The sequence below is a fragment of the Emydura macquarii genome, unplaced genomic scaffold (assembly GCF_026122565.2).
Source record: "Emydura macquarii macquarii isolate MOO-44397 ecotype Brisbane River unplaced genomic scaffold, CSIRO-AGI_Emac_v2 contig_1027, whole genome shotgun sequence".
Taxonomy (NCBI): domain Eukaryota; kingdom Metazoa; phylum Chordata; order Testudines; family Chelidae; genus Emydura; species Emydura macquarii.
This window is the reverse complement of record NW_027131164.1, coordinates 15,352,927-15,380,068: the sequence shown is the minus strand read 5'-3', so window position 1 is coordinate 15,380,068 and position 27,142 is coordinate 15,352,927. Positions and strand designations below refer to the sequence as shown.

General features: G+C 40.9%; 1 protein-coding gene across 2 annotated transcripts in view; it reads left to right on the top strand.

Moving 5' to 3' along the window:
* RNF144A (ring finger protein 144A) overlaps positions 1–27,142 on the top strand; it is an 85,411-nt gene that overhangs the window by 28,786 nt on the left and 29,483 nt on the right. For both annotated transcript variants that reach the window (XM_067544809.1, XM_067544810.1), the window contains exon 2: positions 20,629–20,774. In XM_067544809.1, the coding sequence (XP_067400910.1) occupies positions 20,640–20,774 (135 nt within the window). In that variant the 5' untranslated portion in view covers positions 20,629–20,639. The remainder of the gene's footprint in view (positions 1–20,628; positions 20,775–27,142) is intronic.

The window sequence follows — 27,142 nt, the reverse complement described above, 5'->3', positions numbered from 1 at the left end:
ATCAAGGACTCAAAATTGTTCCAATAAGTACTATTTCAGAGATGTTCCCTTTCAACTAATTCTAGAGTAAAAGATTGTCTGCTAGAATTAACCAAATAATGATCAAGATTGAAGCATTCTCTGTGGTAGAGAACTCAGTTTGCAGTGATGTTGTTAAATAAGTTTTACTGTTTTTATAATTGTATTTGTATTCAGCAGTGCAAAGAGGCCGGGGACTCATTGTGCTAGGTGCTGTACAAACATAACAGAAAGACAGTCCCTGTCCAGAAGAGCTTACAATCTAAATCCAAGACCAGAGGCAATAGGTGGATATGAGAAAAATTTGGGGGGATGGTGTTGGGGGTGCATGGGAGAGAAGAAGGGAATATTGACCGTCATGAGCAGTGGAATAATAAACAGCCACAGTATATTAGCTTCCTAATTGTCAAATGTTCATTGGGCATTGTAACATAGTGGGTTTTAAGAACAGGTATAAAGGAGGATAATGTAGTGGCCCTGTGGGTCTTCATGAAGAGCTTCTTCCATGCATCTGGGGCAGTATGGGAGTACGTACAATGGTGTTTGTCAGTGCTTTAAATTTGGTTCATTAAATTTTTTTGTAGCAAATCAAATGGCTAAATCTGGCATTGACAGTTTCCTGATTTCGAATGAAAAGTCCCTTTAAACCTGATGTTGATCATCTAAAGAAGTCTGGTAGGTTCTTACCATTGTGAACTATCCTCTTTGGAAAAGTACTTTGCTTAAAGAAATCCTCTCAAATATGGTGGACACAAATCTTAAACTCTCCTAAAAATATATTTTCTCCTAATTCTGGAATAAGTCTCATCAGACCTGCAATTATCTGCAACACAGATGAACTTTTAGCCTCCTGGCTGGGAAACTGCTAAAGACGAGTCATGAGTAAGCACATGCACATCATCTCTCTGCTCTGCCTGCTCCAAATCTATAAGTAGTAGAGCACTGATACCTGCTGAGGGTTCAGTTTCTAAACCCTGTCTACTTAAAATTGCTGAGCAGGCAGGTAGGATGTATGGATTTAGCCAAGCTCATTTGTTGCGTGTAGGACCACACACCAAATCAAGGCTACCTGCGCTAATAAGCATTGTGTAGCATGATTATCATGCCAGGACTTTGAAAGCTTGCTTTTTAAGTGGCATGTTCTCAGTACTTTGATACAATGGTATCAGCTGCAGCTGATTCGTGTGTTTGAAACAGCCCTCACTTCAGAATGAATTATGTATGTGTGGCAGTGGGGAGGCTATGTCTATAGTGCACACATTGGCGGTGGTGTGGAGGGTACGTGTAGTTGTATGCCTCAATGAAAAGCAGGCTGTGTCCACATGCAGTATGTAGCTACACACTACATGAAAGGCTCTGGCAGGGCAGGGGGTGTGCCGTGGGGAAAGGGTCCAGCGGGGGGAGCCAGCAAGAGCTGCCAAAACCTTTCCCCACTTCATCCCTCCCGTCAGAGCCTTTCCCTGTAGCGGAGAAATACCCTGGCAGTGGGGCACTACACTTAAAAATAGCAGTGTGGAGGCACTGGTTGGGCATGTAGACAGCCATGTAGGATACATACCCTAGGGGTTCAGGTTGTCTTTACTTGTCTAAGCAGTATATCATCATCTACACTGCTATTTATACCCGTGTTAAGGGTGTGTGCAGTGTTTGTGCTCTCCATGCCAGCGTAAAGGGTGTGCAGTGCAGACGTTCTGTGTGTGTGTGTGTGTGTGTGTGTGTGTGTGTGTGTGTGTGTAATTGATCGTCTTCTATGGACCTCTAGTCTCTTTCTGCTAACCTGTGACATGTTGTAGGAGAGTGTGCAATGCAAGATAATACACTTTCAAATTGCTGAAAGCTTGTCAGTTTAAGCATCTTTTTATAACTTATTCTGTACGGTTTTGATATTTTATTAATAGATGTTTTAATATTTTTATTTTGTTTGAATAACTCAAAAGTCAAATATTCCAAAATAAAAATAACAAAACAAGGAAAATAACCACCTTCGTCTCCAGCGCTTAATTTATAATGAAAGAGGTGTAATGAACTGCCAAGCCTGAAGGTGCCAGGGCAAAAATGTAAGCATTGTTTATCTCCAAAAAGGAACAAACTTATCTGTCCCTGGCTCTCCCTACCAAAAAGAAAGAGAGGCAAGACCAACCCATATAAATGCACAACAGCCAATAGTGGATGCAGTTGTGATTTTTGTCAGGGAGGCAAAACAAGGTGTATTTTAACCATAAGGATATCTGTTTTTATTATGCTTAATAATTCGGTAGGGAAAACAAAATTAAATGGAAACACCAAGGGCCACACCAAACTCCCACAGATTTTAATATAATTGGGATCCTAATTGCAAAGCAGTGTAATGAAGATTCCCATATAACTAGGTTTCAGTGTGGTGAATGTGTGCAAAATAATCTTTTCATAAAGTGTCTTTCCTCTCCCTTGCTGGTGTTTATAAGGATCTGTTGAGCAGTGAAGACTAGAAAGACAAAAGAGCAATACCACCAAATGTGCTTGGACTCATTCTTTTCCCTCCCCTCGCTTTGCTCTCAATGCACATACCCATGTTTGATTGTTGCCTCTTCAGTTTCAGTCTTGCTCCCACTGCTGTATTTAGATATCTCTTGCATGGTGTCACAATTCAGGGCTACTGCCCTTGTATTTCCCCTTAGTGGTCCCGTAGGGGCACCCACTCTCAGGCTTCTGGCTATTGCCTTTCTTGGGTGGAGATCTCGCTTCCTTGTGACCAGTGTATTTCCAGACTGAACCATTCCGTGCCATCACTGTGTTAGTCCCAGTAAAAGACAGTCTGCCTAAGCAGGCGTACTTCGCATCTCTCCTGAGAGTCGATGCGCAATGTTATTTCCCCAGTTATAAATTAACACACTGTTCCTTCTGAGCAAGCATATTATACTCATATGGTAAAAGCACTATGGAGAAGACATATTAAAAATAATAAAAGAACTTACATGCAAGCCAATAAATTTATCAGAGATCACCCAACCCTCATCTCCACAAGGGCTTTGGTTGTGTCAATCCTTCCAATCCTCCCCTAAGGATTGGGGCCCTCTGTAAACTGGAGATCCTATCCGCTTACTTGATCAAGAAGAAGGCCCTGAGCCTGTTTAAAAGCAGGTTATTTATCCCCAAATGCTTTCCTTGGCTACGTCTACACCACAGCACTTACAGCGGGCTCAGCAGCTGCACTGATTCAACTGCGCTGCTGTAGTGCTTGCGCTGGAGATGCTCTAAGCTAATGGGAGAGAGTTCTCTGGTTGGCTTAATTGCTTTATCTCCCATGAGAGGCGGTAGCTATGGTAGTGGGAGAAGCGCTGTCTACATTGGTGCTTAGGTTGATATAATTTGTCGCTCAGGGGTGTGGATCATTCACACCCCGGAGCGACGTAAATTATACCAAAGTAAATTGTAGTGTAGACAAGGTCTTTGTCTGTTGATTCCTAGAGAATCCAGACTGGGTCTTTGAACTGCCCTCCTGAAACAGGAGATTAGCAGACAAAAGGTGTCCCTCCCCCCACCCCCAGCAAAGCTTCAAAGGCCCTGTCCCTAGGTGGAGATTTGCAATGCCCTCCTCCTAAGTACTTCCTAGGAATTTCACTTCACACACATTGTCCCAAAAAATCAGTCACGTCTGCTATATTGTTCAACATAGCTTTTTGAAAATCACATTATCTCTCAGAGATTGTATTAACCCTCCTGGAGTTGTAGCTGTGTTGAATGATTTCATTGGTGAACGGAGCAGATGGGGCAGGTTAGTTAGAGGTGTGTTTGTGAGTTGATGAGATGGGGATTGCTTTGAGAAGCATCACAACCGGGATTGTGCTATGAGGAGAACAGGGTGTGTGCCCACCCCACATGTGTAAGGAAAGCAAAGGAAAGGGGGCCATGTGTTCCCTGCGGAGCTAGTCTACATCATTTTAAAGTTGTTAAAGCTGTTAAGTTAATAATTGCAAAGTTGTATAGATTGTCCTAAGGCACTTGGGGTGGGGGGCAGGTCTTGTTACGGGAACTGTCAGTAGCGAGGTGGGATATGAGAGTAGTCTGTGAGTTTATTGATGGATAAAGGAAAGTATACATTTAGATGGTATCCTGGACGTATATAGAGTGTGAAGTGGCTGTTAAATTTCACAAGGGTGGTATTCTGTCAGGAGAATAGGCTTAGTGTTGGATTGTAGGGCAGGTGCAGGCTGCTCCTTTCCTGCACAGTGAGAAGGCAGAGTGCAAGTGTGTGTGTTCTGGATGTTTTGGGTCATTGCTCAAAGAGGGCAGAGCTAAATGTTCATGGGTGTATCTTATCTTGTACAAATGTCCTGGTTTTCTGTATTTGAGTTTTGCTGAGCTTGGCATTCTGTAATGCCTCAAGCTGTTCCAGGGAAATCTTAACTGTATGTTAACAAAGCTTTTTGCCATTTAATTTCCTAGGTTGTTTTTTCCCTTGACAGACAGAAAACACATTGGTGGGAGTTAGTTGTTGATGTCATGCAGGCCAAGTGTATATCCTGACTCTAAACCCTTCTCCCTCCCACTGCTCAGCCCCACCAACCAGCCCTGGTCCTTCCAGTCTAGCCAGCATCCACCAAACTATTTTGTCCAGACTTTCCCTTGTCCCAGGTGTGGGGGGGAGGCATCTACATGGCTGTGTACCCAGGTTTCCAGCTGGACCTGGCCTTGGAATCCAACTGTTCTCTTATGCATGATGAGAGAATCCAAAGGCTTTTTCCAGAACCACCACAATTTTCTGAAAAGAAGGTGTATTCTGTGCTCTGCTTGGCCAGTTTGCACCCCACCCCTGCATAGTCTCTGTAGATGCAACGTACAGCTCTACACATCCATCTACAGTATAGGGGGCTCAGCAAGGTGTTATGATCAAAGGGATGGAATGTAAGCCATATGAGCAGAGGCTGAAGGAACTGTGTATGTTTAGTTTAGAACCTGCACCCTACGAGACCCACCAAATTTCAAAGCAATCTGGGTACCCGTGTGGATTTTAGAGCACTTAGAAGAACCAAATTTTAAAGGGAAAGCTGGTTTTAACCTCAGCTATAGCAGAGGGGCAGAGCAGTTTGACTACAATATATCCATAATCTGTGTCAGGCTGTTTTGTCACATGGTGACAGCCTTTTAGTAAGACAACTGTTTAAGGTCATTGTCCTCTCTGCCAGTAATAATGTGTAATTTCAGTTGCCCAAGTATAGACTGGTTGAATGTCACATGGTTTAGAGGGAAAGTTTCTTGATAATCTACCAAAAGCAATTTCTCCTTGGAACATGTAATTCTGAATCATGCGAAAGGAGAGTTGGAAACAAACTCCAATCTGTTCAGGAGGCCCATGTGACTGAGCCATTAACAGTGCTATGACAGAATTCAAATCCACACTGCTGGGCTAACAAAAGGAGAACAAAATTCTCAGGGCCATTCCCGAAAGGAAGATTCCTCCCAGCAAAGTCTTCTGGCAGGACACTCTGATCTTCCCCTTATGGTCAAGGCAGAACATGGCCTGCGACACGTAATTGACTGATTCACCCAGCCACTTGGAATGCCAGAGCTGTGCAAGTCTTTGAAGGTGAGACTGAGAAATTGGAACATGATGCAGAAAAGGCAAAAGATGACTAATGGAGCAAGAGGAATTGGAGGATGACATGATCAGTGGAAGGAATTTTAGCAGCAGTACTTTGTGCAGGTAAGATGTTAAGAAGGAAGAGGAAGGATCGACTTTAGAGATGGTATATAGAAAAATAAGTGACAGGATATGGCTGTTGGGTGGGGGAGGAGAGAGTGAGTTCCGTGTTTGGTTTCTCTTTGAGTTGGCAAGCTTGAGTGGCTGGAAGAACAATGAAGTTATCGTAGATAATGGAGATGAGAGGCAGGAGGGGTGGTTTGGCCTGTTAAATATGAGGTGACACCAGGGATTATCTAGCAAGATATGTGGAAGAGACATTTGGAGAGGGGAAAATGAGCAGCGGGTGTGGGGATGAGGGGGTAAATTTGGGAATCGTCAGCCTAAAGAGAGTAACTGAAACTGAAGGAGCAGCTGATGTTGCTGACCGTGCTAGCTGTCTCACAGGGAGCATGCCTTGGCAGAACCTGGATGGGATTTCCTCACTGCCACATACGGAGAGATTATGATCTTGTTGATCTCTGATGTGATGACTTGTACAGTTAATTCAAGCCTAAACTTGATTGGCTTTATTTGTCACCCTATTGCATGAAAAAATAACTGGAGCCCCCAGGTAGCAACAGTCTCATGCTGAAGCCAAATGATTGTGGCACAAAGATTTTAGAAGCTCTTGTACTGTGGCTGTGCAGGACGAAAGGAAGAGGTTCTTTGCTTCTATCCTAGCCCTTGCAAGTTTTCAGCAGACAGATGTTGTCTGTGTAGTAGAAAGTTTGATTGATCTTGAGTGCCTTCTCTGGGTGGGTGATTAGATCACTTCTCACTGAGAGGAAATTTCTTACTCTTCTTTGCAGAGAAAATCTCTTTGATTCAAACCTGGTTATCTGGGTCCCTGGTAGCAGAGCATGCTCTTGAGGGGATAAAGATCTCTATTTATGTTCAGGCCAGTGTCATTGGCTGAGCTTCTGGATGTGGTGGGAGAATTTGTGCCCCGCAACTTGTGATTGGGCTCCATGCCATCTCTGGCTGCTGAAGTCTAACGGCATTTCTGGGCTTTTTGCTGCTGGGCGGCATGCTGATTGGTCTGATGGAAACGTGTGTATCGCCTTCACTTCTGAAGTCAGTTATTACTGCTGACACTCTGTCCAACTTTTGACTTGTATTTAGTCTTCCATTTTGGGTCCAGATTTTAGAAGAGGTTGGGGTGAGACGGGATCTTTCTTACAGTGCAGCAGTGGCCAGAAGAAGTGTAATTGGGCTCTGTGATCGTTCTTGCAGAGACTACACTGATGTGGTTGGTCAATGTTACCTAGTTCTTAGATTTGTTATGATTTTGTAATGCTCACTAAAGCTGGCTAGAGAACAACACATAATACATTTCATGAAAGTTCCTTTCCTTTTTCTGTGTTTTGATGAAATTTTCTGACAAGCCCTTTGGCATTTAGTCACTTTGCTTTTTACTCTCCTTCTAATAAACATTTCTTTCCTTAACATACCCTCAGCCTGTTAGTGGGGTGAACCTAGTGGGACCATTTTCCGAAACAAGGAAAATTACATCTCCGGTGATAGAACTGGGGCAAAAGACTGGAGCACTGAGTCAAAGATAGTGGTTCAGAAAGATGCTCTTTTTTGTAAAGTGCTGCAAGGATTTTAGCTGCAATTAGCAAGGGAAATGGGGAATGTACCCACAGAAGTGGCAGGAATAGGAGACCACAGGTTACAGCCAAACTAACAAGACTTCTGCTTGCTGTGGTTAATGTTTTCTGCTGCAGAAGTATCCATTTTAAGGGGAAATTGAAGAAAACGAAGTATATGAAGCTGTTTAGGTTGTCAGCTACAGGATTAATATCTCAGTGCAACTGAGATGTGGCTTTGTTGTTAGTACTCAAGTAACAGAAAATGAGGAATTTTTTAAAACGTACTTTGCATCTTTCATCTGAGGCTCTTGAAGTGCTTTACAAACATAAGGCCTGGTCTTCACTAGAGAGCACACACAAAACAGAGGTGGTGTACACACTGCAATCAAGCCCCTGCCGACGCAATGCCCTGATTTTTCGACAAAATAAAATCACCTCAATGAGAGATATAGGGCTTTTGTCGGCTTAGTTAGGGCGACTCAGTATCAATGGAGACATTGCGTCCCCTTATATCAGCTGTGGGGCTGTCATCCTTGTCAATTTTTTTTTTTTACCTAATTTTTAAGTGTAGCTAAGGTCTAAGTTTCACCATACCCCTGGGAAGTAGGTAAGTATTTTGATTCCATTTCACACATGAGGAAAGTGAGAAAGAAAGGTTTAAATGACTTTCCCAAGGTGACCGAGGAAATCAGAGCCAAGACTAGATCCCAGGACTCCAAACCCTCTACTTTGCTCATTTTGTATTTCTTGAATAAATATTTGTCACATGTCTTAAATACGTTGCCTAGCTTCAAACCTCCTGAGTGTTTCTCTTCTTGCCAACTGAGAGAAAACACAGAATTCACATTTATTGCTGTTTGGGCATTGTATATGCACAGCAGTTACTTTCCTAAGAGTCTGCAATTGACAAGAAGAAAGTCCTTTTCATACCTTACAATTTGAAACTGTTGCTGGGTAGGTTATTGCTGTTATGCGGGAATGCTGCTCCTTGTAAATCCAGGGTGCAGGAGGAAATCAGGGGAAGCAGAAAAGAGGGGAGAAAACATAAGCTAGGAATGAGGGGAGAGGGATAGAGAAGCAGACTTTCAACTGGACATGCTTAGTAGAAAATTCCTGAATCAAAAATGCCAATGAAAACTGGAGCCCTCATATTTGAAAGAGCACGGGGGACTTGTCCATGTCCCCATCCCTGTGACTGCCACCACCACAAGCACACACAAAAAACAGGATATGTAATGCCCTCTACATCAGTAAGTCTTCTCCCAGAGTATTGATTTTCATGCAAATTTGAGTCCTTTACTATGTGTCTTTTATTAAATTTAGATTGTAAATGCCTCAGGCCAGAACTAGCTTTTTATTATGTCATTGAACAGTGTCTAGTCCAGTGGGGTTCAGATCTATGATTTGGGAAACTTAAGGTGCTCTCTCAGTATAAATAATATCTGTTGGCTATTTCTGTTCACTTGGAACTTTGGTTTTTTAAGTACAACTTGAGCTTTCTTTGTAAACCCATGAGTTATATCTGTGTGGTACATTTTCATCACGACTTTGAATGTGAATCATGTTTTCAAGGCTGGTGATTATAAACTGCAGAAAACCTTTATAAATATGAAAGCTTGGTAATTGCCTTTTGTGTGATAGAAACAAAATCCTAACACACTCAGCTGGGAAAATAAGTTCTGATTGCTGTTTTTGAATTGTCTTTTTTGAATATCCAAAAAAGTGAAGACAACAAGATGTTTCTCTTTTACTTGGAAGAATGTCTCCAGATTGTTGCTGATGCTCTCTTGAGCATCTGTTGAGATGTTTATTCAAACCTAAACTCCCTTCAGGAAAGATTACATCATTCTGCTTTGATTTATATTCCGCTCTCAGCAGAGTTCAGTTTCATGTTGCTAATAGTTAGACCAAGTCTCCTTGTTGCCATAGTCCTTATACAGGCTCCATTCATTTTTAATTTCTGATCCTGATCTGAAAGGTTTATTGCTGCAGGTTGCTATCCTATGGTGGAGCCATTTGTTTATAGATTATTGGTTAGTTAGTTTTAGCATTATTGAATTTTAAAATCTAATTGGCCAGAGCTGCTATTTCATATGCATCAACAGATCTTGAAAAGCTTCTGAGGCGCTGTGATGGTTCTTGGGGCACTCAGGACTGAGAGTGATCTTGTTTACCCCACTTCCTTCAGCCAGAAGGAATCTTGCTTGTGGTAGCTGCGTGTCAGCTCCCTGACTTTGCCAGCTCTTCAGCCACTCAAGTGCTCTCATCTGCTTACACCATCTCTTCTTTCCCCTTGCAGGTTAACTATAGGTGCACCACAGTCCTCTTGAATTGTTACCTTGTGATATCCAGCCCCTGACATTGGCTACTTGCCGAAATTGCAGATTTTCTGTCCCGTAAGGGACAGTGTACCTGAGTTTATCAGTTTCACATTAAACTGCTGCTCCTTAAACCACACAGCACTCGTGGGCACATATTATAAAACAAAAGTAGGTTTATTTAAGAAAGAATAATGATTTACCTAGAAGTGAGAGAAAGTGGTGGAAACATCTGGTTACAGCACAATACAAAATCATAAAATATGAACCTGGGTCTACGCTTACCATTAGTTACCTTTCCTATCTAATAAAGTAGGCTATCCTCACCCTACCCCCACCAAATTTCAGTCCATTGAAGAGCTGGATGGTTTCACAACAAACAGGATCCAAACATGCATGAAAGTACCTCCCCCTCCACACCTTCCATGAGTGGCATTCCTTTGTGAATGGATTCAAAGCCTTTTTCTACTCTCTGTTATACTGAAAACCATCTTTTATTTCTATTTATGGGCAAGGTGAACCCCTGCCTTGTTGTAGAATTTCTTTTCTACCTTAAATGGGTTTGATTGTTTGTCCTTGTCTCTGACAATTTTCCATTTACTGTGTTAGGATGTGGCCAGTGTAAACAATAGAGCCTTGCCTTATCTTGCTGGTTGAGTAGGTGTAGGGCCATTCCCTCTTGAATTAAATCCCTCTGGTTGAATGGGTCATCAACCAGACGTATTACCCCTAGTGATTAATTTCTACTAAGTCCATGAAGCATACTTTCAGTATAAATACATTACTCCATAAATATTACCTGTACGTACTTCTCACAGTGATTATAACTTGCCAGGTTGTGAACTTTCTGTAGATGTTACTATTCATGAATACATTTCCTGTAAGATGTGTTTGAGGTAGTGAGTTTGTCAGGTCTGAGGTGAGAGCTCTTTGCAATGAAACGGGACCGTTAGGCCTTCTCACTAGTACGTGATACAGACACCCCTTGGCAAGCTATCTGTTTATCTTAAAAAAAAGAAGAAAAAAAAAAACCCTCTGCATCTGACGAAGTGAGTTGATCTCATGAAAGCTAATGCCTAGAAAAATTAAATTTGTTAGTCTTTAAAGTGCCACAGAACTCTCATTGTTTTTGCTGTATACAGACTAACACGGCTACCCCTCTGGAACTGTTTATCTTAAGGTTTTTTTTGCCACCCAGTATTTTATACTGTGACCCAATAATCACAATAGTGAAGTCCCTATTGGACTTCTTGGGTTCTTTGGCCCGACTCCTTTTTGAGGTGAAAAGCTCTGCTTCAGGGGTTGCTTGGAGAAGAGTGTGGAGGACATTTGGGTAGAGGGGATGTCAGTGTCTGAGAGTGTAATTCTTGTTCTGGTGAAATAGCCTTTTTGTAAAAGAAGGTTTTGTGGTATTTCCTAAAGTCTGTCAGAATAACATTAACTTCAAAAATGTCTCCAGAAAAAAAATTGGACAAATGATGTGTGAGATTTAAGCGCTCAAACTAGACTTTAGCTTCTTGAACATTTTATTAATGATATTAAAGAAAACATAAAATGATCACTGATAAAGTTTGCAGATTATCCAAAAATTGGGGGAGTGGTAAATAACAAAGAGGGCAGATCCGTAGATTCAGAGCAGTCTGGATTGCAAGTTTGGTGCAAGCAAACTATTCATTTTAATTTGGCTAAATGAAAACGTATGCATCTTAGAAGAAAAAATGTTGGCCATACTTACAGGATGGGGGACGCTATCCACCACCACTCCGAAAGCTTTTTCAGTCGTTTCGTAGGATAATCAGCTGAACATTAACTCCCAGTGTGATGCTGTGGCCAAAAGAGAGAATGTGATACATAAATAGGGGAATTTTGAGAAGAAGCAGAGAGATTATTTTACCTCTGTATTTGGCCCTGTTGTGACTGCTGCTGGAATTCTCTGTCCAGTGCTCATGTCCACAATTCAAGAAGGATATTGATAAATTGGAAAGGGTTCAGAGAATCTCAGTGGGAATGATTTAAAGAATTTTAAAAACTTGCCTTATCGTGATAGACTCCAGGAGTTCAATCTATTTATCTTAACAAAGACAAAGGTTCAAAGGTGACTTGATTACAGTCTATAAGTATCTACATGGGGAACACACACGTAATAATGGGCTCTTCCTTCTAGCAAAGATATGACATGATCCAATTGTTGGAAGTTGAAGCTAAACAAATTCTGATTGGAAATAAGGTGTAAGTTGTTAACGGTGAAAATATTTAACCATTGGAACAATTTACCAAGGATTGTGGTGGATTCTGCATCACTGACAATTTTTAAATCAAGATTGCATGTTTTTCTAAAAAATATGCTCTGGGAATTACTTTGGGGAAGTTCTATTTCCTGTGTTACACAGGAGGTCAGGCTAGATGTTAACTATGGTCCCTTCTGGCCTTGGAATCTAGGAATCTAAGTAGGTAATGGTGGAAGAATCAGGCTTTCACTTTCTGAGAGCAGTTTACGTGCACTTTAGGTACTCAAAATAGGAAAAATGGCTAGTCACCTTGGGCAAGTGTGACACAGGCTACGTCTACACAGGGATAAAAAAACCTGTGGTTAGCGTGGGTCAGCTAACTTGGACTTGTGAGGCTCAGGTTCAAGGGCTGAAAAAACTGTAGTGTAGATGGTCGTGCTGGAGCCAAGCTCTGGGATCATCAAGGGTGGACTCCAAGGGCTCCAACCGGAGCCTGAGTGTCTACACAGCAATGTTTGCAGCTTAAGCTGCAGCTGTGCTGAGGGTCTTTTATCCCTGTGTAGACAGAAGGTCCTTGACAAAAGGTCCCTGGTTCTTTATAAACAACTCATCTCGCATCTGACAAATTTACTACACCAAACACGTCTTGCAGGGTGTTTGTCCATGAGGGGTAATACGTAGGATATCTACAGAAAGCTCATAACTTATCAAGATTCATAATCATTGCGCAATATATGGGTAATACTTAATGAATAATGTAACTATATTTAAAGTATGTTTTATGCTATTGATGTAAAAGTTAGTCACCAGGGGATATATAATATGTTTCGGTGATGGCCCATTCATGCAGGAAGGAGTGCTCACCCCTCCCCGTTTCGCCGGTGATGTAATTCAAGTCTCAACTGTCTAGCCTTGCTCCATCCCAAGACTATCAGTGGAAAACCATGCAAAAAACTGAAACCACTTGGAGGTGAAAAAGGAACATTGCATTAGACAGAGGTTTACCCTGTCTATGAATAAAGACAAAAGGTTGTTTCACTGTAACGGAGGAGGGGGAAAGACCATTGGGGAGCAGGGATGTGTCTTGGAAAAATTGGATCCTGTTTCCTGTGAAGCTAGCCAGCTCGGCAACAGATTGAACTTTGGGGAGAAAACCTATTTTATTAGCTAGGAAAGGTAACTATTAATAAATGTAGAACCAAGTTGGTGTTTTATGGATTGTTTTGTATCTTAACCATTTGTTTTCACCACTCTGTTTTTTGTTTCTTTTAGTTCTGTGCTTTCCTAAATAAGCCTACTTTTGTTTTATTATAACAGCTCCTAAATCCTGTGTGTTATATGGGCGTGGTGGGGGGGTTAAAATAAAACTAGTAAACTGGGGTACGCTGTTCTTTTGCAAGCAGAGGGCCTGGGATTAGCCAGTGTTGGGCACTGGATATCACAGGGGAATGATTCAAAGGGACTCGGGGACAGGAGTGCACCTGTTGTTAATCTGCAAGGCAAAGACAAGGCTGGCATGTCCCAGAGGAGAGCGTTTAGTTGCTGACGGCTGGTGGGGTTAGGGAGCTGACAGCTAGTTACCACAAGCAAGACTCCTGCATGCTGGAGGTAGTGTGTAACAAGGTGACTCTCAATCCTGGGTGCCCATCACAGCAAGTCATTTGCAAAGGTACTTAGATGTCTGCTGAAGCAGGTAGGTGTCAGCAGAAACCCCACTAACCTGAACAGGTTAAATCCCATTGAAATCAAACCTGGCCATCTGTGCCTCAGTTCCCCAGTGGTAGAATGGGAATAATAATGCTTCCTACCTTGCATGGGTCTTGTGGTGATAAAGATTCTGAGAAGCCTACTACTACTGTGATGGGGTAGGGAGGGCAGGGAAGTTTCTAGGATAGCTACAATTCCTGATCACACGTCTGCTTTATAGCCCTACAGTCCACAGCAGATGGATGTGAAGATGGTATCATTTTTTTCATTTTTATTTAGAGTTTTTAAATTACCGAGTCAGAAGTCTCCTGGCAAATTTATATAATTGAAATAAATAATTAAAAAAAAAAACCATTTACAGATTAGCTCTGTGTTTTGAAGAGTTTTCCCAGATGTCAGCATCCCAATCTATTTAAAATCACTGGAAAAGCCTGGTGAAACAGATGAGCAGAGCATTAAATTCAGGCTATGGTGGACCAAAGAGGGAAGTAAAAGTCAGAGTCCAGGGGCCCTCACTGATAACACCCTACCACCACCCTTCCTGTTGTAAACCAGGGCCCTGCTAACTTAAACACTTTGGTTGGCAGTTACTGGCATAGAATCGTGAGGAATGAAGGAGGTTCAAAACCATGTAGGCATTTGTAAGTCAAAACCATTAACTGAAAACATCACCCAGAAGTCAGCTGGCAGTAAGTGCAGATCACACAGCACAGGAATAATGTCCGACATACAGAAGATCCCATGTTTATAAACAGGCATCTTTTTTCTGCAACTAGAAGTAATATCTGGAACAATTTAAGGTGTAGCCCCTTGCAGACTGCATTACAGTAATCTGATTTAGAGAGAAGAATAGCAATGAAAAGAGACATCAGTGATGATAATCACACTTTAGGGGCCTCATTCAAACCCTATTTAAATCAGTGCGGTTATTTCCATTGACTTCAATGGGAGTTGGATCCGATCCTGTGTTAATAAGTAGTGTCAAGCACAGTCATGGGATAGTATGATGACCCATTAATGGCAATGGTCTTAGCCCTACCTGTGACTAATTAGCTGCCTCCCAGGTAATTGGTCTATGGCCAGGGTTCAGGCTGGCAGGTCATCTGGTCCTTACACCAAAGTCCAACAAGCTGCTCAGTTGTGAGAGGTCCTGTAGGAGACTCTGGGTAAGGATAAAGTAGTTTGAAAATGGCCAGGCAGCAGAACTCGATTTATCTGTTTGATTTGTGTTGGACTATTTTGATAAATAAAGCCATGCCTATAAAAAGGGCCTGAAATTCTGCTGCTATTGGGAATTTTATTTGTAGCACTGGCTGGTGAGTTGGCCCACCGGTATAAATGCACCTGTAGTTCAATATAATCCAAAATACCCCCCTGCAGTCATATTTTTTTTCCAGTTAGTCTTATGGAAAGTTACACAGCAGGTGTACCTTAGAAATTCTTGTTGCGTTAATTATTTGAGATTTACACAGGTGGGCATCTGCTTCCTTCCTCCCTCACACCATACCCCTGACTTTTAGAGATCTTGAAACATTATGGTTTATTTTATCGGTGAATTAATATTGCTATTTGTTCTCACATAGCAAGTAGAAAGAGACAAGGAGTGATACAGAAACACATTTTATCTTCATTATGATGCTTTGGAATAGAAATAATAAAAGTAAATATTAGGTTGGATGAGAGGGTGTTTTTCTCCCATCTGAATGTAAATACATTGGTGTTTAAATAGTCATGCTCCATTAACAGAATTCTGAAGATTCAGTGAGTCACTCTTGGGACTGATTTCATTTCCAGGTAGAGATGTGCAGAGCATGGTTAGTAATTTATAAAATCAGATAGCTATGAGGCAGCTTGCTGATTACATGTAAGAGGATAGCTCTGAATAGCTTATGGATCACTCAGTAATGTGAATACATCACTTCTCATGATGATCCTTTTTCCCAGCATTCAGTGTGAGACTGTTTGAAAAGAAGAAATCATAGAATTATAGAAGATTAGGGTTGGAAGGGACCTAGTCCAACCCCCTGCCCAAATTAGGACCAACCCCAACTAAATCAGTTGAAATATTATGCTGTCATGTCTTACAAATTCACTGCCCAAAGGTGTGGACCAAATTTTGATCAGATATGTGAATGAAACTGCCATCAACTGCAGTAGAAATCTGGAGGTGAATATTAACGCCAAGTTCTACACTTGTTTTCAACTCTCCTTATGGGGATTTAATTATGCAAACTACCATTAATACTTGAGGAGCTCTGATGCACCACATACTGAGCTGACAATTCAGAGTACATCTATAATAGTGTGAATTCACAATGGGCTAAAATCTGTTCAGTAGGTGGCGCATACTATGCTGGATAAAAATGCTTTACTCCTATGTATTTGAAATATACTTACAAGGTCATTTCCTAGGTATCCCGACTCAATCAGCAATTCTTTAGACACTCAGCAACAGATGACCAACTGCTTACACTTTTCTTGCCCTGACTGTAAACAACATTCTTTGAGGTTGGCCAAGATGACCTCCCGGGGTCCCTTCCAACTCTAATATTCTATAATTCTGTGTCGCTAACAGACATAGGAACACACTTTGAAATCTTAAATAGTCTGTAGCTAGGATCCTCTGGCGGAGAATCATTCTGAATGAATGATTGAATAAATCTTGACAGAACATGCTTCTATTGTTTTTGGTAGCTGGATTGTCTTATTACGTGTAGGCATATTTTGATGTGGAGATTTATTATTTATATTATGGTACTTCCCCAAAATATGTCAGGCAAGTACAAAGAAGGCCACAGCCTGTACCCTGAAGAGCTTAATACCCTGTACTTCCCAACAGAGACAAAAAACAATGTGGGATTTGGAAAACATTTTTTCACTAACAAGTAGGCAGATATTTTTTTACCAATGGGTGCCAGAATAAGAATATGATAATAAGAAGTTGGCAGAGATTCAAGTCACAGGGGTAATTATTTTGGAAGTTTTGGATTAAGAATGTAGAAGACTGAGAGAAAGATGTAAAGACTATAAACGTACATATATAATAGTATTTAACCAGTGAGAAGTCAAGTATGAAATGCTGTAATATATTGAGAAAATGAAATTAATACTCAGTAAAAAAATGACATTAAACAATAGAGATTCTTGAAATGATTACAGGAGCAACTATTGGTTTTTACATCATTGCATTATAAATGCACTTGATGTTTATCATCCTCTGTTGTGTGTCCTGTTGTCTCAAACTGGAAGGCTGGTGTGTCAAAGGTGCTCTAAGCAAGCCTATAGAGCCACCCTTAGTCTGCCATCTGATCCTTGTGTCAAATTCTGCTTACTTACATGTTTAGAGTCCCACTGAGTTCAAGAGGCCATCAGTTAAATAACAATTGTACTAGGTAACCAATTTCTGCTGCTCCCTGGGGTGCTTGCTTTTGAGACTGGTTTCACTGTGTCACAGAGGAATTGGTGAGGGAGAAGAGATGTCTCCAAATGAGATGGCAATATAAAGTAAGGCTATTCAATCCAGTTGTAGCTGCAGGAGAGAAGCTGTCACAGCAGTAGGGGTAAAACTGTGTGGAAGGTAGATTGCCCCATGCCTGCACCCTAGAGACTAACCTCAGATTTGCATAACATAGATTTTTTTCATGGATTGGTATATTTGTTTGAGGTTTTAGTTTCAATTTTAGTTTCAATGTGGGCTGGAAATCTCACAAAAACCTGTAGTATTTTGGTTTTCCTGAGCCATGCAAGTTCATCCCTAACTCACGTACATCTTTCTCCCATTGCCTGCTGTCTCATACTTTGTCTGTTACCATAAGCAACACATGCCAGTGCACAAGAGCCTAAATTTGCCTAGCGAAGTTCATTCATAAGTGATTCCAGTACAATCATTTTTAGTGTGCTAGCTGGGCGGGGAGACTGACTCCCATCTACAGTGTAGACAGAGCCTACATTTCCCTAGCCAACAGAGGGCTAACATAAAAAAGTTCAGCTCTCTTCAGTCAGTTTGTAAACCTTGGGGGAATCATATCTGCAGTGAAGTGAATATCAATAGACTTGGACTTTAATTGTAAATATTTCTATGAATGCTATATTTAGGTTGTTTAGTGTGCTAGCTGGGCCATTTTTGGAGAGGTCAGTGCTTCCCTGAGGGAAGGCAAGGTAGTGGAATATCTTGGAAAAAATAATCATAGATTCATACAACTGGAAGGGACCTTGTGAGGTCATCTACTCCAGTCCCTTGCACTTATGGAAGTACCAACTTTATCTAGACCATTCCTGAAAGGTGTTTGTCTAACCTGCTCTTAAAAATCTCCAATGACAGAGATTCCCTAACCTCCCTATGCAATTTATACCAGTGCTTAACTACCCTGACAGTTAGGAACTTTTTCCTAATGTCCAACCTAAACTGCCCTTGCTGCAATAAAAGCCATTGCTTCTTGTCCTGTCCTCAGAGGTTAAGGAGAACAATTTTTCTCCCTCCTCCTGGTAATAACCTTTTATGTATTTGGAAACTGTTATCATCTCCCCTTCAGTCCTCTCTTCTCCAGACTAAACAAACCCAATTTTTTCAATCTTTCCTCTAGATCTTTAATCATTTTTGTTGCTGTTCTCTGGACCGTCTCCAATTTGTCCACATCCTTCCTGAAATGTGGCGCCCAGAACTGGACACACAATACTCCATTTGAGGCCTAATCAGTGCAGATGTAAAATGTAGAAGCTTGCTAAAGAAACCGTTTTCTAATGTAGATCTCGCCAGGTCTGTCAGCCTATTATGGATCTCTCACTTTTTGGAATGTTAACCAACTTCTTTGATAAGGTGAAACACTCTCAGTGGTATCTGGAGTCCTCAGGCCTTAGAACTAAGGCACTTTTGTTGAGTCTGTTTTATTTCATCTTGGTGATAAGGTCACTGTGAGCATGTTTAGGTAGTATCTGGGTAGTAATAGGCAACTGTTCATCTGACCTAAGGTCTGTGTCATGTGGGGTTCCACAAGGTCATATTTTGTCACCCTCATTTGTTCAACATGCATTCAGGGAATTAGTGAGGAAGTGTGGGTGTCTGTGTGGTCAGTATCCAGATGACACCTAATTTTACTTTCCAGTCTCATCCACGTGAGTGCAAAGTGACCATACCCAGTATCTAATGGAGATTGGAGCATGGATATGAACTAGCCAATTCTGATTATGTACTCTTTCAAAAGTAATCACTCTTTAAAATTAAACCAGTGAAGTGGTCAGCCTACTGCTGGTATTAGGAACAATATTGATTATTGCTGTGCAGTGCAACTTTAGGAGTGGGCATAATGAATATTGAGCAGTTCATGAAGGTGATTCCTACCAGGGTAGAGGTTCTTTCCCTATCTGTTCTTCAGGTATCCCTGTGCCTCAACCTCTGCTACAGAGGAGGATGTGTGGCTGCTCTGTTGTGATGATGACCAGATGCTCTTAATGGAAGCAACATCCAGTTGCAAATGGTTTCTTTGCCTGTCTCTTTGCATCATATTCGGCTCTAATAATGCAGAGCAGAGGCAGCACACGTAACGCAAGAGCAGAGAGGGGAGAATAGAACCTTGGTTTTTTTTATAAAATAATAATAATAATAATAATAATTAATAATCAATCCCTTCAGAGAGGACTGGAAATAAGACCGATGGTCTACCTCAGCCAGGAGAACAGGTGACCGTAACTTGGTGCCTTTCGAAGCATGAATTGAAGAAGAAAAATGAGGGTGTCCAGGGCAGTACTATGTGGAAAAACTAATGCTCGTGTACATTAGATAGCCCTTACTTTGTTAATTTTTAAACCATTGAAGTGTCCCATTATGGACCAGTGCCTGTAACAGTATGGCATAAGCAGCACATCGTAGCTATACACAAAAGCTTTGTGGAATTTGCAAGTGTTACTACTAAAAAATCCTGTGACTTAACAATGGTTGAACTGAAATATTGTTTGTTTGGCTCAGATCATTTCTGCCAAGAGCAAAATCTTTTCCAAAGTAAGTGTATTAATGCTTTGTGCAACTTTTCAGTGCTGGAGAGTGACAGTTCTTTAGCCAGAAAATAGACTTTCATTGCTTTATCTATCTCGTGCTGTCTCACCCCTGTACCTTAACACTGACATGGAGGATCTCCTTCAAGGACAAAGACCATAGACTAAATAACCCTCTTTCTCCTGAGATAGGTTTCAGAGGTGCCAGATAACCAAAAAAATCCACAAATAATTGCTTTGAACTGCCTGCTGAGAACTGGGTAGAGCCCATACATTCATTTCATACACACCACCAGAGCTAACTGCTTCAGATTTTTGGTCACCGCCCAAATGGATCAGAATTAAACGAATGACCGACAAGTGAACTTTTATGACTGAGTTATAAACTCATGTAACTAATTGAAATTCTGGCACACAGTTGCACTGTGGTGCTGTGCATGTTTGCTCATGTATGGCTTGATCTGAATCACCTTGAAAGTCATGGAAAGATTCCCAGGGCCAGATTTACAATTTAGGTATGTAGGCACCTAAAGATTTAGTAAAACAAGTTGGGTGCCTGACTCCCACTGACTTCAATAGGGCTTAGGCACCTACCTTTCTCATTGCTTTTGTAAATCCCATTAGGCACCTACCTTTGTAAATCTGGCCCCCCAGTGATTTCAGTGTGTTTTGTATTGGGCCCTTATATGGGATGGAGGATTAAATGTGGATGAAAGGAAGAATCTGGTATGGAAGAAAGATGAGGCAGAATTGCGGTGGTTGGAGTTTAGTGTGTAACTTCCAGCAAAGAATAATGTGCAACTAATGGGATGTTTTCTTGCCTGCCATCCCTGTGATCACTTCACTTATATGTTACATCCCTTTCCCTCACTTCATTTATCTTTAATCTTTCTAGATCCTGTGTTCTCCCAGGTGTGGGACCTGTATCTTTGAGATGCACATAATACAGTATGTTGTACAGTACCACAGTCCATATAATAATAATTATTTACTGTCTTAATTTCTTAACAGTTCGTAGACAGCGGTGAATATTGACAATAAGGCCTTGCACTCCCAAGGAGTGTAATAAGGCTTGTGACGGAAGTGTTTAATTTTTTCATTTTTTCCCCCCCCAGACTGCTCTGCAATGACTACTGCAAGATACAGGCCTACCTGGGACTTGGTACTTGATCCTTTGATGTCCTGTAAACTCTGTCTTGGGGAATATCCTGTGGAGCAGATGACAACAATAGCACAATGCCAATGTATCTTCTGTACTCTGGTTGGTTTGCTTTTTTATTATATGTGTACATATCTAATATAGTCTTTTATATTGCAAGGTCAGGATCGGGCTTTTTTTTTTTTTTTTTTTTTTTTGTAGCCTTTAGTAGAGTACAATTCACCCCAAAGTGTTGGAACTACAGAAGGCCCCAAAAGCACTGGAAGTGCAGTAGTGCTTTGGCACCCCTACACTCTGGGTAGACACACAGGTATTGTCCAATGTCCACTCTGTGAAAATCCCCATTGCCAGTGTGGAGGGTCAGTAGAGCTTAGAGGTTGGCCAGTGACAGGAGAGGAATTATTTGTTACACCTACAGTCACACACAGGTTCAGTGGTTACAGATACTTGTGTAATAGGTGTGTCAGGATCATATATCCTATTGTAGCCAAGGAACTGGAATTCAGTCTGTGAAAAGGCTACAGAGCTACGCCAGGCCCTGTTTGATTGGGGGTGGGTAGGAAGTTATGATTTCTCTCATCCTGTTTGTTCAGGCTTTGTGCGAGGATGCGTGTGACTTTTACTCTTTACATATAAAAGATGAAAAATCAAGGAGTTACAGGTTATCTGTCAAACATGTTTGTTTTGTTTTTCTTAAGTTATATGTGCCGTTGTTAGATCCTTTGAACTGAGAATTAAGATCTTTGCAGCACTTTTTAAACTAGAACTCACAATTTTATGCCCCACTTCAAAAAAAAAAAAAAAAAAAAAAAAAAGGGGGGGGGGGAAGGGGGAGGCCATTGTGATAAGCAAGCAATATTTCACTGTGGATGTTTACCTCCTTGACCACCTTACTCGTACAATATAAACCATCCTCTTTCCTGTTGCCTGCTTGCCTTAGTGCGTATGTTCTCTGGCTCAGAGGCAAGGCACTCTTTTGTGATTGGACAATGCCTAGCACTTTTACAGTTGCTTATATCAACGGATAATGAATAACCAAAGTTTTGTAACAGCACTCCATCAGCACTACCTTATTGCATGTGTGTGTGCCTTGGATAAGAGAGGGGAAAGAACACAATGAAAGTTAAGTATAGGATATTCTATGTTTGTAGTTGTCATGAGCATTTCAATGTGTTACTTAGCAAGCACCATCATCAAAATGCTGTGCAGAAATCAACTCAGTAATCCTCTCAGAGCTGCTGTGAAGCAGGTGAATAGACATCCCTATTTTATAGATAGAGAAATTGAAGCAGAAGGGCTAAGAGGCAGAAGGGGGAAGGGAAAAAAACTTGGAGGTGTCTGTTGTTTAACAGCAGTGTTTCAAACAAAGAAATCAGAGCACCCTATAAACAGCTACATTGATTTTTAGACATAGAACATGTAAAAACAACATACCATCAAAACACCCTGTTCATTAAGTCACCACTTACTATTTATTGTTACATCCTTTCGATGCCAGTGTTGGCTCAAGAGGTGGAAACTAGCCTCTTCTTTTCTGTGTGCTTTATGTTGTTATGATCAGCTGTTTCTGCTGTCTCTACTAAGGGTTCTTCTTAAGGTTTCCTTTAGGTGCCCATGTTTCTTCACACCAATTGCTTTCCAGTTGATGACTTCGTGTGTGTGTGTGTGTGTGTGTGTGTGTGTGTGTGTGTGTGTGTGTGTGTGTGTGTGTGTGTGTGTGTGTGTGTGTGTGTGTGTGTTGCATGCGCAGTACGTGCCCAAAACATTTCCAGCACTTTCTTCTGATTCTAGTGGAGACGAGCTGCTGGTTGGTGATTCTTGGCTTTCTTGGTTGGTGATGAGGTCTTTCTATTCATTGGCCAGAGTCTTTCATAGGTACATAGGCTTCCAGTTTTCTGTCTACCATTTTAGTAACTCCTGCAGTTGTATCCTAGCACTGAGATTAACTTGACTTTACATTTTTCAGTTTTGTTTTGGTGCTGTGAATCTTTTATCTCCATATGTTGTTAAGTTTAGTGAATGCTGTGGATGCATTTTCTATCCTTGATGTCACTTCCTTCTTGAAGTCCTTCTTAATGTCACAGTTCGCTGATTGTGAATTGGGGCAAAAACGTAGGAGAGACCTGGGATAAATACCATGTTCATCCAATTAAAAAAAATAAGAATTGGTTCATTATGCATTTGTGTAGGAAGAGATTAGTCAAGCATGCAAGTCTGTTAAATAATTGGTTTCATGCAAAACCACTCTCTGTGGCCCATAGGATAATTTTTATATTTACAGCTAGGTTTTGCACACCTATATTGCATATTTTAGTTTCATAACTTTCAAATGATAGCCCAGAGGAGAACTGCCACACCAGGTATGTTTCCCTGACATGTTCCCTAATGTTGTTCACCTCTCCCATTTTTCCTGGTAGAAGACCGTTGTTGTTTTCTATTTCTGGATAATCATTACAGCGATAAATGGAAATGGTGATAAATTGGGCCCTACGAACAGGTTAAGTAAATTTAACATGGAGACATTAACTTAGTGTATCCAATTCAGTCAGGTACATTAATCAGTTTTTAAAATATTTGTTTATCTTCAATAGTCTGCTCAACACTGTGCATTATACAAAGAACTAAACAGTCTCTCTCTCTTGGTACTTATATGGTCCTCATTACAGTAGTGTTTGAATGTGTGAAACATGAATGTGTTTATCCTTGCAATTCCCCTGTGATATAGGGAAATATTATTATCCCCCTTTTATTGATGGGGAATTGAGACAGCCAGATTAAGTTACTTCCCTAGAATTAGACAGGAAGTTTGTGGCAGAGCTGGGAATTCAACTCAGAATTCATGAATGCCTTAAACACAAGGCCTCAGTCCCTACCCTGAAGCTCTTATAGTTTAACAAATTACATTGGAGACCGCAATTGATTTTACTAAGGGTCAAATCCTAAACCTATTGAAATCAATGGGAAAGCTAAACCATAGTATAACTCCACCAGAGTCAGGGAAAATACACCAGCAAAATGTTTAACTCAGTATGTGTTTAAACTCTTGATAGACCAATGCATGCAATGTTTTTGACCAATGGAAAGGTGGCCACTACAGAATAAGAAAAAAATATTTTAGCACATTGGTTAAAAAAATGTGGATGGTACCTTTTTGTGATAATTTTTCTCTGTTTTAGTTCTAGAGTCATTTTCTAAACCTCTGTGTATAGAGAAAGGGCAGGAGTATTTTACTCACAAAGCAGTCTTTCAGTGCAGCACCATCTGTATGTAGGTAGAATTTAGATCAATGTGCAGATTTACATAGGCAGAAATATTATAGTGTTGAGGAATCTTCACTCCCTTTATGACCCCAGAAGTTCTTGTGTCAGAATCTCATGAGAAATTATCTCCTCCCAACATTTACACAATAGCACAGCATTGCTATTTGGAAAGATAGAATGTGGGTACTGTTTCTTTTTGCTTACAGGCTGACTTGCCAATGGGTTAAATGGAGCAGATTGCCACTCCTCTGCTGATAATGCATAAAATCACTACAATTTCCCATCATATTATATTTAGCCAGTTGTGACTGTTCGTACAATACTTCATTGTGGGTTTTATCAGTATGATTGTTAATGCACATACGATAGCTATGAGCTCCCTCTACATTTTGTATACACAGTGAAGTCCATTGGGAACATTTCAGCTGCCATGTAGTGCAGTGTGCTACAGTAATAAAAATCTAGGGAACAAGGGAAGAAAAAAAACTACCTGCTGTTAATATCCCTTTGAGTGGTGGTCACAAGGAAAGCAATTAGCTTTGTCCTCCTGGAAGCTAAACTGTGTCTAAGCTATTATCATTTTTAAAGCTAAATTGCATTTATGTTAGCATCCATATTCAAACTTCAGATGTTTAAAATCATTGTAATGTCTTTTCTTTTTAATTAATCACCTTCACCAGTGAAAGATAGTACTGTATGAACTCTCTGCTGTTCACTAAGTCTTCATTGCAGTGTACTGTCCTATTTTTGGGGAAGGGGTAGAGGGATCAATTAACATATATGGAAAAATAAATCCATACATTTTCCTTTTAAAACTAGCACAAAACACTGTTCTTATGAGAGCCATAATTCTCCTTTGTTTGGGATCAAAGCAGATCAGGGGCATCACATTTTTGCTCTAAGAATGTTCACATGCAAAAACTTTGTTTGGTTTGATTGTGGGGCCAAAACCATTCACTCATTATTTAGTTCTTTGTCAGGTTTTGGCTTTATTGAGTAACAGAATGGGTTGACTAGTGCATTCTAAACCTCTGGACTAAAAGCTTGGTCCTATAGAAGTAAGAGGCAAAACTCCCATTGACTTCAGTAGGGCCAGGATTTCATCCCTAACGTAGCCAAAGCCAGCTGTAATTTTAGAACCTACCAAACTGATAAAGCTAACGTCCATGGGGAGCCTCGGTTTCAACTGAACCAGCTTAGCACATGCTAAAATATGACTGCCTTGTCTGTGCTCAGGATTTTGAATGTGCTAGTTAACCTGTTCTGAATAACACCTTTCATACTCCTCAAGATAAACCCTCAGGCAAAGTTCCCATTGGTTCTCCCGTTGTGTAAAACTCTTCTGTTCTTATACTGTGCTCATCCCCATGGTATATGAGTGCCTTCTAGAGGAGCCTTTTGTGACACGACTAACATCTGTGACTTCTGTTCCTTCCTTCCTTCCTTCCTCTCCCCAGGCAGCAAATGTGAAGGGAACGTTTTAAAATGAAATCCATTATTTATATACTGTGCTATCTTTTTATAGCAGCAAGGGCGAGGTCAAAGAAGCGCTCTTTGCATTTGCAACAACAGAAAGTGGTGAGGTTTGAAGTGGTCCTTAGATCCTGCAGGAGTTTGTTTCACAGCCTTGGACAACTTCCCAGAAAGTTCTGTCTTCTGCACAGAGGAGCTTCACCCTTGTGGACAGCTCCTTTGACCCTGAGGAATGCAGATGTCGACCACAACCCTCATCCTGCAGATCTGAGTAATCTTTTAGGAATCTTGGATTCTCTCTTTCTGTGTTGATTTCTCAGTCAAATAGATAGAACTGTATGAAACTGTCTTTCACTCTGCCCTACATGTGGATAGCCTGCACTAACTATTACTAGGCCGCTTTCATCAAGACTACAATCTTCCTCCTTTTGGCTGTCTTAGTACCACCATCTGCCTGAGCAATTCAGGTCATTGCTTTATTTTGTTGTTGTTGTGGCTTAAAGATACTTACCTTGTAATGGTAAGGTCTTCCCTTTCTTCCTGTTCCTGCTTTCTTGATCTTCTGATAGCTGGCATTGGTCACTTTCCTCTTTTTTCCTCTGCCATCACGATTAGCATGGAGCACTCAGAACTGCTAGGGTCTCGAGCTAGGAGACAGGCAAGAGAGAGACTTAATTATCTTGTTTTCCCTCATCCTAAATCTACAGCTCTTCCTCTTCCTCCTCCTGTGGGGATGCAGGCTGAACAAAGAACAATGGGGTTGTGACCAGGTAAGGTTGGCTTCTTTCCCAGTTAGGCATTGGTTTATCTCTGGTTGCTGGGGGCAACCTGCCTTCGGGAGATGTCTCCCTGCTGTGAGACAGCACTGTTCTAAGGCAGGGCTGTCCACCCCCTTCACTGAGATGAGTTACCCTGATCATTTTAAAGTGTGAGATTTTTAAAGAGATTTTTTTCTTGTGAATGTTAACAAGAATTAGGAACATTCTTGACAGGCATGTTGTTTTCCCATTCCCACCAGCTCTTGGCAAAGTACCAGAACTTGCTGTTCACACTCATTGGGCCGTTTTTTGTTTTTTTTTACAAATATTTTGTTTGTCTTAATTTAGGATTGTTCTTCACCATGTCAATCTGATGCTTCAAGACCCCTTCACTAAAGAAAAATACAAACACTCTTTAAAAGCAATATGAATATAAAAGGCGTGTAGCACTGTTTGTACAGTGTCCAGCATGATCGGCTTCTGATCTGTGACGGGGGCTCTGAGTTGCTACCACAATAAAAATAATAACAACAAAATAGCTTAGTCCTAGAGGAATGAACTTGGGGTTGGAAACGGGGACTCTTGACTTGCTCTCAGGCCTTGGTCTAGTCAGTTCATCTCGCTCTGCTGTCACATTGCAAAATGAGGTTCATGCTTACCGTCATCATTTGAATGTCATGAAAACTAGTGGGTTATTATCTGGATACAGTTTGAATATGTAAAGGGAAGGCGAGACATTTACTGCAGGTGTATAATTCTCCAACAAAAAGAGCATTCATCCTATTCTATATAAGAACTCTTCTTCAAACTGCATTATAAGGGAAAATGTATTTTGTTTGCATAACGAGGGTTTTAGAATTCCTTCCTGCATGTAGGGCTGTTGAAAACAGAGTAAAACATTTAGTTTAAAGATTAAATGTCATTTACTTGAATCAAGAAAACTATTGAACTATTATATATGTTTTCTTCAACAAAAGCC